The sequence below is a fragment of the Bos indicus genome, chromosome 23 (genome assembly GCF_029378745.1).
Source record: "Bos indicus isolate NIAB-ARS_2022 breed Sahiwal x Tharparkar chromosome 23, NIAB-ARS_B.indTharparkar_mat_pri_1.0, whole genome shotgun sequence".
NCBI classification, from domain to species: Eukaryota; Metazoa; Chordata; class Mammalia; order Artiodactyla; family Bovidae; genus Bos; species Bos indicus.
In genome coordinates, this window is record NC_091782.1 from 5721053 (window position 1) to 5733251 (window position 12199).

At 39.1% G+C, this 12199-nt stretch overlaps 1 protein-coding gene across 3 annotated transcripts in view; it reads left to right on the top strand.

Moving 5' to 3' along the window:
- The window catches only part of COL21A1 (collagen type XXI alpha 1 chain), a 233201-nt gene that overhangs the window by 177664 nt on the left and 43338 nt on the right, over positions 1–12199 (top strand). For all 3 annotated transcript variants that reach the window (XM_070777764.1, XM_070777763.1, XM_070777765.1), the window contains one exon: positions 5449–5502. In XM_070777764.1, coding sequence (XP_070633865.1) covers positions 5449–5502 — 54 coding nt within the window. Of the gene's footprint in view, positions 1–5448; positions 5503–12199 lie in introns of those variants that run through there.

A 12199-nucleotide genomic window follows, 5' to 3' on the forward strand; every position in this document is an offset into this window, starting at 1 on the left:
GGAATAATGTTTAGCATGACATTTTCTATTTATCTTATATCAGGAAGGAATTAATAATAGAATAGCAAAATCATAACTTCAAGGTTGAGACATGTTACATGCCTTTTTTCCTACCAGCCAAACATTTTGGTATATACCAGGATCTCCAGGTCATGAAAGGAATCAAGTGATGAACTTAAGTTCTGGATACAGTACTGAATTTCATCAACTAGTTGTGTATAGCATTGGAAAATTTTATGGAAGATAACTAAGCAGAAATCCTACTTTCATCTCCCAATGAAACATTTTTGAAACAGTCAAGAGATCATTCATGGGTCAAGATTACTGGCCATCATCTTATTGTAATCACCCTGCATAATCTTCCGACAGCATTTGCAATAGTTCTGTCCACAAATGCTCTATCCCATTTCCTTTTGCAAATAGCTCTATCCCATTTCAAATGCAAATAGCTCTGTCCACAAATAGGTCTATCCCATTTCCTTTATCTTCCCAAAATTGAGCATTTGACAATAAACCATCCATTTTGCCTACCTTGATATGCTCCAGCAGTTGTACATATAGTCTTATATTATGTTCAGCACAATACTAAGCACTCTGGGTGATTAAAAAAACTCCTATAGGATGTGTTTCTATCCTTTAAAGACTGTGCAAGCCAGGAAACCAGTGCCTACATAAATGAGACACTTGCTGAACAATCTGGCCATTATAAAACTCAGTACCAAGTGCAAAGCCAGACAAAGCCATTGTGGTTCACTAGGGATGGGTGGGTGAGTGCAGAAAGGGTGTAGAGTCTCTTCCTTGAGATCTGGGTTAGAACCAGTGTGCTTCTCAAAGTGTGGTTGCAAGACCAGCAGTATCAGCATCTGTTGAATTAGAAACTCTGGAGTGAGGTCCACCATCTGCAGTTTATCTAACACTCTAGATGATTTTTTTTTCTAATTTTATTTTATTTTTAAACTTTACATAATTGTATTAGTTTTGCCAAATATGAAAATGAATCCGCCACAAGTACAGCTAGAGTTGGAGAATCTCTGCTATACATTATAAAGAGTAGGTGCTGTTTTATTCGTATGATTCTGTATCCTTCTGATTATCACTCTTGACAAGAAGTACAAAGAATAAGAAGAAATTAAATTTTCAAATAATTGTGGAACTTCATTACTGATACACGTTGCTGATGGTGACTTTTTTTTTTTTAAATGCCTCTTAATCAGAGTAACATATTAAAATGGAGTTAATGATCAAAATAATGAAAGGGGAAGTCTTTACCAACCAAAGTGGTCATGTAATCCCAAATTAGTTGTTCCCACTGTTGGACAAACCTGTATTCAAGACAAGAAGCAAAGTTAGAACTGGACATGAAACAATGGACTGGTTCAAAATTGGGAAAGGAGTACGTCAAGGCTGTATATTGTCACCCTGCTTATTTAACTTATTTTCAGAGTACATCATGCAAACTGCTGGGCTGGATGAATCATAAACTGGAATTAAGATTGTTGGGAGAAATATCAATAACCTCAGATATGCAGATGACACCACTGTTATGTCAGAAGACGAAGAGGAACCAAAGAGCCTCTTGATGAATGTGAAAGAGGAGAGTGAAAAGCTGTCTTAAAACTCAGCATTCAAAAAACTAAGATCATGGCATCTGATCCCATCACTTCATGGCAAATAGATGGCGAAAAAGTGTGAACAGTGACAGATTTTATTTTCCTGGGCTCCAAAATCACTGCACATGATAACTGCAGCTAGTAAATTAAAAGACACTTGTTCCTTGGAAGAAAAGTGCTAAAAAGCAGAGATATTACTTTGCCAACAATGGCCCATCTAGTCAAATCTATGGTTCTTCAGCAGTCATGTAAGGATGCAAGAGTTGGACCGTAAGGTGGCTGAGCACTGAGGAATTCATGCTTTTGAACTGTGGTGCTGGAGAAGACTCTTGAGTGTCTCTTGGACTGCAAGGAGATCAAACCAGTTAATTCTAAAGGAAATCAACCCTGAATATTCATTAAAAGGACTGATGCTGAAGCTGAAGCTCCAATACTTTGGCCACCTGATGAGAAGAGCCTACTCTTTGGAAAAGACCCTGATGCTGGGAAAGATTGAAGGCAGGAGGAGAGGGGATGACAGAGGATCAGATGGTTGGATGGCATCACTGACACAGTGAATACGTTGTTGTTATTGTTCACTCAGTTGTCTTTGACTCTTTGCGACCCCATGGACTGCAGCACGCCAGGCTTCCCTGTCCTTCACCATCTCCCAGAGTTTGCTCAGACTCGTGTCCATTGAGTCAGTGATGCCATCCAACCATCTCATTCTCCATTGTCTCCTTCTTCTCCTGCCTTCAATTTTCCCCTGCATCAGGGTCTTTTCCATTGAGTCAACTCTTCCTATCAGGTGGCCAAAGTATTGGAGTTTCAGCTTCTCTGGGAGATGGTGAAGTACCGGGAAATCTGGCGTACTACAGTCCATGGAGTTGCAAAGAGTTGGACATGACTGAGCAACTGAACAACTGTTGGACAACTCTCTTGCCCCCTTTAATTTATATACAGATGATCTAAACTATGGATTTGCTTTAGTATGACAATCACATATGATAATACCTGGAGGTGGTGGAAGTTACCTAATGACTCACAAGTCTGCCATGGTTCTCAAATCATCAGAATTAGCTGTTCACATAAATTGCTGGGCCCTACCATCCAGAATCTCTGACTCAGTGGGTTTGTAGCAGGGCCTGAAATTTTGCATTTTGGAGAAGTTCCCAAGTGAGGTGAAGCTGATCTGGCTTGAGTAGGGACCATCCTTGAGAACCACTGACATGGATGGTTCCTCCTGCCATGATCAAACTGGGTCCTGCTGCTCAACTTTTACAAAATCAATACTCGCAAATGTTGGTGAAGAGGAAAGTCGCCTTTAACCAGAATGCCAGCTGTCCAGGGAGAAGGTGAACTTGTGTCTCCCAGAAACATCTCTGAAGATTCTGCTCAGCCATGAAAGCTTTCAAAAGAAGTAGGAAGCCATATCAGTTGATCAATGGGATGGGGGTCAGAGTCCTTGCCATTCCCCCTGCGTGCCAGCTTGAGTGCAGGCTTGTCAACTCCTCATAATCTTTCTTTAGATCTTGTCTGGTTCCCACAGTTTGTTTGGAAGATTACTGAACCAGAAGCTGGGGAAGGTATCTGATCATCTGTCAAATGCTTATTCTTCACTTCTATTATACTTCTTTTATCTCCAGAAAGAATCAAAAAGTTAGGCAAAATATTGTGTAATCCAAAGATCTGAAAAGTGTGTCAGGACTGGAGATAAGTAGATCAAAGGGTTCCTGGTTTAAGGTTAGTGTCAAGACAAAGGGATATCTTGCTGAGAGCTCTTTCCTGCAAAGAGCTTTTTCCTGCCCAAAGCTGCAGTACTGATCCTCCAGTGTCAGAACTTGACATAGTTCTTTTCTCTAATTTTTCAGGCTTTTGAACTTGTTGCTTTTGTGAATCTGACAGCCATTTTTGTTTCTCTTTGGTATTTTTATAAACTTTTCTGTAGAAATGTTGGGTTGGTAGGACCTCCCTGACCTCTAGTTTGGTTAATTTACAGGAAAACATTATCTTTTGCCCCCTTCTATTCTCAACTGTCATCTAGTGTTTGTAAATAAAACTGGAATAGATGAAATATTTGGCTTTAGTTGTAACTGTGCTAATGAAATGCAAGAATTCATAAAAGTGGGAGAAGCAGTGTTTATATAATGTGATATGGTTGGATTTTTTTCTAAGGGTGATTGTGTTAGCCACGTGTTATTGATTCTTCCTCTGTGGTTCATTTTTTACAATTTGGGGAGTTCATTAGGATACGAAGCTATGAAAAATGGTGTTGACACGTGCTTTAATACATGTATTCTGAGACTTCCCCCCTGCCACCTTTTAAACTTACCTACCCGGACTCAGATATGTGAGTTATTTACAAGAAAAATATTTTCATTTTGGTTCTACTTTCTCTTTTGCTCTCATGTCCAGTGAAATGTACTCTCTGGTACAATTCACATGTGGCATAATTGTTTGCTGAGAACTTTGCTTGTTAAGACATAATACTTTGCCAAACAGACATACAACCTCATGGCTTTTTATGACCAATAGTTTTAAGAAGCCTAAAACATCTATTTCAAGGGACTTTTCCCAACTGCCCTGTATTTTTTGTCCAGACAGTTTAATGGCCATTTTGATCTGTGGATATTATACCCTTTCGAATTAAATTCAGCTAAGACTTATTTTTTAGTAAGCATAATGTCATGATATGTTTTTGCATGTTAGCAATGGATTCATTTGGGAAAAACTTAGAGCATGCCAGAAAGTGGATGTAAAATAAGATGCATAAATAATTTGAGCAGAATAATTTAAAGATATATAACTGAAAACTATTATAATTTTAACAGCTACCTAAAATACACATTATATATGTTTATTTTAAATTAATACCAGATTAAAGTGCTGAATAATTTCAAGTAATAACCTATAGTAACTACATTCTTAATGAAAGTTTGTTTTGATTTTAAAATGCAACTCTTGAGGGGTAAGGTCACATATCCAACAGGGTGATCAATTTTAAAGTAAAAGTAAAACTATGAAAAGGACTCATATAAATATAAGTGACATTTACTTTGAAGACAGAATCATCCTGTTCTCATAAGAATGAGTATATGTGTATCCCAGTTATCTTATGACTACTCAATTATCTTCTGTCATATATAGGTTTGATGTTTATACAGTCACCTTATGGATTTCAGAATGAGTTATTTGATGTCAGGAAAAGTTGACATCAATAATCCAGACAACAAGGACCTATTGTATAGCACAAGGAACTATATTCAATATCTTGTAATAAACTATAATGAAGAAAAACCTCAAAAACTATATATATATATATATATATATATATATAAAACACAGAAGAAAACCTCAAAAACTATATACACACACACACACACACACACATATATGTGTATGTATGCCTGCATATGTACGTGTGATTGAATCACTTTGCTGTATACCTGAAACTAATACAGCTTTGTAAATTAACTATACTTGAAATTTTTTTAAATGAGGAAAGAAATCCAGAGGGAATTTTAATTTTTTGTATCTAATGTGCTTTAGTGTATATGTGCTGTGTGCTTAGTCTCTCAGTCGTGTCCAACTCTTGGCAACCCCGTGGACTGTAGCCCGCCAGTCTACTCTGTCCATGGGGATTCCCCAGGCCAGAATACTGGAGTGGGTTGTCATGCCCTCTTCCAGAGGATCTTCCCAACCCAGAGATCGAACCCAGGTCTCCCGCATTACAGGTGGATTCTTTACCAACTGAGCCCCTGGGGAAGCTGGTAATGTTGCATACATGTAATGTTGCATATTACTATTTTAGTGAGCATACCGGCAAATGGCATTCTCTGTTTCTTTTTATCATTAAAAGGGAGAAGCAGGACCTCCAGGTGCTCCGGGGCAGGATGGATCTCGAGGAGAACCTGTGAGTACCTTCTGGATTCAGTTCTAAAGGATGATGTTCTTCATCCATCATGAAATCCTTTGACTATTTAAGTTCTCCTCTTCTCCTCCCAGATGTATAGGAACTGTGGAATGCTGTAAAGTATTAAAATAGTCAACCTTCTTTTACAAACTGGGTAAGGTTTTGCTAACAGGAAATTTATGTACTGAATGAATCTGTATCACAAAAATGACAAGCAGGTGCTTGACATGACAAGGAATCACGGCGGTGGATAGTGAAGGTATTTAGGTTTAACCTCTCCTCCTAAACCAGCAGATAGAAAGCTGGGGGTTACAGAGTGGGACTTCATCCCCTCCTCTGCCCATGCCATCAGTTCAGAGAAGGAAGGAAAGATCACTTCGTCCTTTTTCTCTGACTCCTCTGTCCTTCCTGCTGACTGGTGGGAAGGAAGCAAGGTTTGCTGCACCAGATGTACTCTGTTGGGAAAGCAATTAGAAGATTAAATATCTAAAGTTTGCCCATGTTTTCTGGATATAATTCTTCTGGTCTGTATTCTCTTCCAATTAAGAGTGTATAGCATTATGTTTTTCTCTTATTTTGCCAGTCACTGAAACTTTGGTTTTTAGAAATATATCCCATGAAGATTGATCTTTACCAAAGATCAGATATTTTTTCATGTGTGAAAAAGCTTTGAAAAACAGGAAAAAAATTGTATTAGATTTTGTGATGCAAAGAAATGAAGACTCCTCTGTTGTGTGTGATCTGGTTTTAAGTATTTGTGATGAAGATATTTGGCCCCTCTAAAAGGAATGTGTTCACTCTATTTGTTCTATAAATGTGGCAGCCAAGAAGATTAGTGGTGCTTAAGTAGGAAGGACAGAGAGCTTATATAAACGCTTTAAAGCTAATTAAACACAGCTTGTAGAAGCAGGATGGTGATTCATCCCTGCAAACACTGATAAATGTGAACATTAACTCTTACAATTAAAATTGAGGATAAAGGATGTATTTTACTGGGAAATGATATTTCTTTAAAGTACAACTGCATGCACAGGCCTGTTCTTTGAAACTTAAAGGCTGGTATTGATCAATCCTAAGAGTACTTTATTTATTTATTTATTTTTAAATTTATTTATTTTAATTGGAGGCTAATTACTTTACAATATTGTATTGGTTTTGCCATATGTTGACATGAATCTGCCACGGGTGTACATGTGTTCCCCACCCTGAACCCCCCCCTCCCACCTCCCTCCCCATCCCATCCCTCTGGGTCATCTCAGTGCACCAGCCCCGAGCACCCTGTATCATGCATCAAACCTGGACTGGCAATTCATTTCACATAAGAGTACTTTAGTCCTAAGGGTAATTTACTTTCTGAGTGGCAAATGATTCTCAGTTAACTTCAATCCAGGTAACAAACTCAGTTCTACCGCTTGCTGGATTTATTAGCATTTGTTTCAACCGTGTATCACTGTGTTTAAGAATTATAATCTTTTAGTCATTCATTCAATAAGCATCTACTGTCTGCTTTGTGCCAGACATTATATTAATTGAGGAGGAAATGAAGATGAATTTGTCATGGTTGTGCCCTCAAGGAGTCAGATGTACCAATAAGCAAAAACATTGTATAAAATGTTCTGGAGTGAGACACAAGGTGGGGATGGAGGAGGCTTGCAAAGTTGGCAGAGATGTATATGATACTAAATGGGACATCGTTGAAAAGGATGTATTCTTATTTTAATAACCATTTATTGAGATATGATTCACATACTACTGTATAAAATTTATCTATTTAAAGAGTAAACAAGATGCTCTCTTGGCCAAATTCTGGAGGAGGAATAAGAGTTGTCTAGTTGTTTGGCCGGGAGAAGGCAATGGCACCCCACTCCAGTACTGTTGCCTGGAAAAATCCCATGGATGGAGGAGCCTGGTAGGCTGCAATCCATGGGGTCGCTAAGAGTTGGACACGACTGAGCGACTTCACATTCACTTTCCACTTTCATGCATTGGAGAAGGAAATGGCAACCCACTCCAGTGCTCTTGCCTGGAGAATCCCATGGACGGAGAAGTCTGGTTGGCTGCAGTCCATGGGGTCCCACAGAGTCAGACGTGACTGAAGCGACTTAGCAGCAGTTGTTTGGCCTCCTAAGGCAGCAACCTGTAACATGTTCCAAAACATGAGAAAACTGGCATTAGTTGACTGCTTAGAACAGATGGAGGGGATGGGATAGAAATAATAAATGAGGTTGCGGGGGTAGGTAGAGGCCAAATTAAAACGTGTCTTGTATGTCTGTGCTATTTGGACTTGAATCTGAGAGTTGTCAGGGTTCTAAGGAGGGAAGCAAGGTGTTCAGTGACATTTTAGGAATGTCACTCCAACAGCAGAAATAAGAATGGGAAATGGGCTGAGGCGGAGGGCAGAGCATGGCAGGAGGCCAGCTGAGCCCTACAGCCCCACCTCCCACTGAAGCAGGGACATTCAGAGTCAGGAAGAGGACAGGGCATCTACTTTGAAATGAAACTCAGATATGCAGATGACACCACCTTTATGGCAGAAAGTGAAGAGGAACTAAAAAGCCTCTTGATGAAAGGGAAAGTGGAGAGTGAAAAAGTTGGCTGAAAGCTCAACATTCAGAAAACAAAGATCATGGCATACGGTCCCATCACTTCATGGGAAATAGATGGGGAAACAGTGGAAACAGTGTCAGACTTAATTTTTGGGGCTCCAGAATCACTGCAGATGGTGACTGCAGCCATGAAATTAAAAGACGCTTACTCCTTGGAAGGAAAGTTATGACCAACCTAGATAGCATATTGAAAAGCAGAGACATTACTTTGCCAACAAAGGTCTGGCTAGTCAAGGCTATGGTTTTTCCAGTGGTCATGTATGGATGTGAGAGTTGGACTGTGAAGAAGGCTGAGCACCAAAGAATTGATGCTTTTGAACTGTGGTGTTGGAGAAGACTCTTGAGAGTCCCTTAGACTGCAAGGAGATCCAACCAGTCCATTCTGAAGGAGATCAGCCCTGGGATTTCTTTGGAAGGAGTAATGCTAAAGCTGAAACTCCAGTACTTTGGCCACCGCATGCGAAGAGTTGACTCATTGGAAAAGACTCTGATGCTGGGAGGGATTGGGGGCAGGAGGAGAAGGGGACGACAGAAGATGAGATGGCTGGATGGCATCACTGACTCAATGGGTGTGAGTCTGAGTGAACTCTGGGAGTTGGTGATGGACAGGGAGGCCTGGCATGCTGCAATTCATGGGGTCGCAAAGAGTCGGACACGACTGAGCGACTGAACTGAACTGAAAAAAAGCAACAACAATGCCCAGGGGTCAATTGGATGTGAGCAATATGAAAAAGGATGGTTCTCAAAGTCTTACCTCACAGATGGAGGTGCAGGAAGACCAAGCAATGAACAGGAAGTAGAGTCAAGAAGAATTTATTTCAGGTGGGGAGGTGATCCTATGATATTTTCAAATGGGACAGTAGCAAAGCCATTTAAAGAAGAGGCCCATGATTTGCATAATTAGTATAGATATAGAAAATGGGGACTAATGTAGTTCCAATAAGAAAAAGTAGGTCAAATTCAAGACAGTTTTAGAAGACTTTCTATAAATCTACTAGGTAGATTTCTAGAATTTCTAAGAATCTACTAGGTATAGTAGACTGAAAAGTGTTCCCTGCCAGGGTATCAGATCTTAATAACTAAAACATGTAAATGTTATTGTTTCTGAATAGAGGGTCTTTGTAGGTGTGATTAAGGATCTTTGATATGGGCTATCCTGGCTTATCTGAAGGGAAGCAGATCTAATCAGTCAAGAGCAGAACTGAAGTTTCTCAAGGGAGACAGTGATATTGGAGTGATGGGGCCGCAAACCAAGGGATGCTGGCAAGAAGGCAGAAAAGGCAAGGGATGGTCTCCCCTGGAGCCTCTGGGGGAGTGCAGACTTCCAGCCTCTAGAGCTGTGAGAGAATAGCATTCTGTCACTTTCAGCTACTAAGTTTATGGTAAATTTTTATAGCAGCCTTGGGAGATGAGTACACTAGTCTAATCTTTAACCACCATTTATGTAACAGATCTATGTAAAAAGCCCATACTGATACACACCAAACTCTTCATAGCACATGTGTTGATTAAAAATATTTGGGTTCAAAGCAAGTAGATAAACAGGTTTAAATGACAATTTGGTTAAAAGCGAAGCTCTTCAATCATTAGAATTTTCTGATTCATCAATTTTGTTAACCTCTCATGTGTTTTGGAAAACTTCTTTTGTTCACTTCATATTTTTCTACATTTTTGCATTATTTTGTTTAGTAACTTTCATCCCATCTGTCTGCTCTGTACTATTCATCATATTGCAAAATTGGAATAACTTAAATGTCTGATACATTATTATGTATGTAAACAATAGTATAAAAATATAATATTCTATGTTTACATAAAATATAATGGTTTCCCTGGTAGCTCAGCTGGTAAAGAATCTGCTTGCAATGCAGGAGACCCCGGTTCGATTCCTAGGTTGGGGTGGTCTGCTGGAGAAGGTATAGGATACCCACTCAAGTATTCTTGGGCTTCCCTGGTGGCTTAGCTGGTAAAGAATCCGCCTACAAAGTGGAAGACCTGGGTTTGATCCTTGGGTTGGGAAGATCCCTTGGAATATAATAAAGTCTGATACTTTATCATGTATATAAACCATAGTATAAAAATATAATATTCTGTGTTTATATAAAATATCATACTCTCTGAATATGTATGCATAAGGAAGAGTCTACATGACAAAAGTTTGGTTTAATCACGTTTTGGTTACTCTGCTTATTTTTCCTCCCCAGTTTGCATTTTGATGCCTGCTTTTTGCGTGTCTGTTTTATTTTCTCCTGTGAGCATGATATGGTTATTTAATACATTATAAAAATATAAGGCCTGGCTTTTGCGTGTTTTGCAGTGTTACTTGGGTTTTCAAACATATTAAGTTTGTCAGGTTGTATTTCCATTTTTGTGCCAAAGAATGGCACAAAATCAGATTGCTTCAGGGAATTCTCAGTTGTTGGAAATGTGTTTTCTTAACTTCTTACTAAATCACTCTGAATTTACCTTGTGCAGTTAGGTGGATGGGGAGACAGGGCAGTAAGGGAACAGCATCATGCCAAATTTACTTGTAGTTGACACAATAACTGTGCACATTCATTTTTGACAAATTATCATGTCAGTCAGCTACTTGGCTTTTGCCTGGGGTTGGTGACCAAGTTATCTGAACTGTCATCGTTTTCCCCGCTATTCATCATAGCTGTTCTGTGCTGGTTGGAGCCCAGCAATGTCTTGTGTTTATCATAGCTTTTCCTCTCAAGTGTCTGATCCATCACATCCTTAGTTCTCTGATCACCAGCCCACCCACTGTGCTCAGGGTGCAATGGCTCTTGGTGAGGACTTGCAGGCAGGACTTGGGTTCCACTCTTTGAGCTAAGATCTCTGGAGCCCCACGAGGATGAAGGAAAGGATGCCACACTTCCTGGATCTATGGAGGTGAGCACATCTTTCTTTGTTAAGGATGCCTCAAGTCATTTTATTTTGCACACACTTGCCGTATCATTTTTCCAGAGATGCAGATGTGGGGATCATTGTATTGTATTTGAGGACGTTGACTCATAGAGGCTTTTGTTTCATTTCCTCATACCTTTTGAATTCTCGCTAAACCACATCTTATGCTTCTCTTTGTAGTGTGTGTTAACTGCTGAGGTGGTCCAAATTATCGTTTACTTAAGAGACAAGTAGGTTTTTTGTTTCCTCACCTTTTCTGTGGTGTGATTATTTGACATGCCATTTTATGCACAGAGGTCAGGGGCAGAAAATCCTTGAGGGAAGTTAATGTTGAATTGCTATCGTGTTTCCCACGTGGAATAATCCACTTTATTATATACTAGCAATGTGGGCGTGTCTTTATTTGCTCACTTGGCTTTATTTTTTACGTAAAGGAGAAAGGTAAGAGGAAACAAAAACCCCACTAGTTTTGATGTTGCTCTTATTTGATTTGCAATTGTATAGCAAGCTTTTTACAGTCAGTACATATTTGTAAGATTTTTTTTTTTTCCTCGCACTCCTCTTTCAGGAACCAGGAGTGGCACCTCCTTGGTATGTGTTGAGTGAAACAACCTTTTAAACCTGATATCTGCTGTTAAGAATTTCACAAGGCACTTAGGGTGAAGGCAACTCACATTTAACAACTGAGAACATTTTGAAAATTCAATTGTCTTTATTATTGTAATAGTGCTAGTTCCAGGGTTTGTTTTAAAACCTGATTGAGAATAACTCTTAGAGTGCATTTTGAATTAAAACACATAAACATCCCATTGGTCTACAGGTTTTAATACATTTGTAACCAGTATATGCAACTTTTTGGTCTCCCAAAGAATGATGTTTGGCATTGTCATGACCGCAAAAATATCCTTTAATCTTAAAAGCAAGCGTTGGCCTGTTATCTACAAATTAGTTCATCAAGTCCCACTAGGTTTACTTATGAATGTGTTTCTTTCCTATTACAAATGATTCCACTGATATAGTAAAATCTGACCACCATCGAAGAACTTTATAAAACAACACTGTGGATTTTAAATTTAGAAGCTCTGTGAATTATGGTACTGATTATGTTTCTTACTGATGTTTTGAAGAAATCTTTTAAAATCATTGTTAGACTGTTAGTAAGCATTTAAGAATTCTTTATT